A 1,011-nucleotide genomic window follows, 5' to 3' on the forward strand; every position below is an offset into this window, starting at 1 on the left:
ACACACACACACACACACACACACACACACACACACACACACGATTGGTTCTACGTTTCCTTTGTTACATTGTTATTCTTTGTTTTGCTTCTCACAATGAATGACGACGTCGGTAACTTTAAACTCTTTCATCTAACTCATCAAAGTGACATCCCTCAGCTCTTTATCTCTCCATCGTCCTGCCCAACCCCCACCTGTAATGATTTCTGGATGATATTCACTTTGAAATGCCTTAAAAATTAATTCTACGTTTCCTTTGTTACATTGTTATTCTTTGTTTTGCTTCTCACAATGAATGACGACGTCGGTAACTTTAAACTCTTTCATCTAACTCATCAAAGTGACATCCCTCAGCTCTTTATCTCTCCATCGTCCTGCCCAACCCCCACCTGTAATGATTTCTGGATGATATTCACTTTGAAATGCCTTAAAAATTAGGGATGCGCCGATATATATCGGCCGAAAATGGCACTTTTGGGTAAATGCCGAAAGTGTCATTTTCCTGCCGATACATCGGCGCATCCGTGCTTTCTTTCCTCCCCCCTGCTGGGCGCTGCTCTGTGTCTCAGCGGGGAGGAGAGAAAGTGTGACAGGCGGCCGAGCGCTGCGGGAGGAGAGCGCGGTGAGCGGCCGGCGTCCATCCTCCCACACCGCTCAGCCTCCTATCACAGTCCGGCAGAGCGGTGTGTGGGTGGAGACAGCCAGCGCCGTCACAGGAGGCGGAGCTCTCCTCACCGCTCGCTCAGCCTCCTGTGACAGCGCGTCAGAGAGGAGAGCGGGTACAAGCAGTCTTGCTCCGTGTGCGTCTCCGAGGGCTCCGCGTGCGTCTCCGAGGGCTCCGCGTCCGTCTCCGAGGGCTCCGCGTGCGTCTCCGAGGGCTCCGCGTCCGTCTCCGAGGGCTCCGCGTGCGTCTCCGAGGGCTCCGCGTCCGTCTCCGAGGGCTCCGCGTGCGTCTCCGAGGGCTCTGTGTCCTCAATCTTTTTTTCTATTTTAAAAAAGGGAAATATCAGG

The 1,011-nt window shown here is 53.0% G+C and overlaps 1 protein-coding gene across 1 annotated transcript in view; it reads right to left on the bottom strand.

Moving 5' to 3' along the window:
- LOC108802397 (immunoglobulin superfamily member 3-like) overlaps positions 1–1,011 on the bottom strand; it is a 67,416-nt gene that overhangs the window by 14,439 nt on the left and 51,966 nt on the right. Inside the window, exon 12 of the mRNA XM_018574257.1 lies at positions 784–977. Within this exon, the coding sequence (XP_018429759.1) occupies positions 784–977 (194 nt within the window). The remainder of the gene's footprint in view (positions 1–783; positions 978–1,011) is intronic.

The sequence above is a fragment of the Nanorana parkeri genome, unplaced genomic scaffold, assembly GCF_000935625.1.
Source record: "Nanorana parkeri isolate BGI_ZX_2015 unplaced genomic scaffold, ASM93562v1 scaffold2841, whole genome shotgun sequence".
Lineage (NCBI taxonomy): Eukaryota > Metazoa > Chordata > Amphibia > Anura > Dicroglossidae > Nanorana > Nanorana parkeri.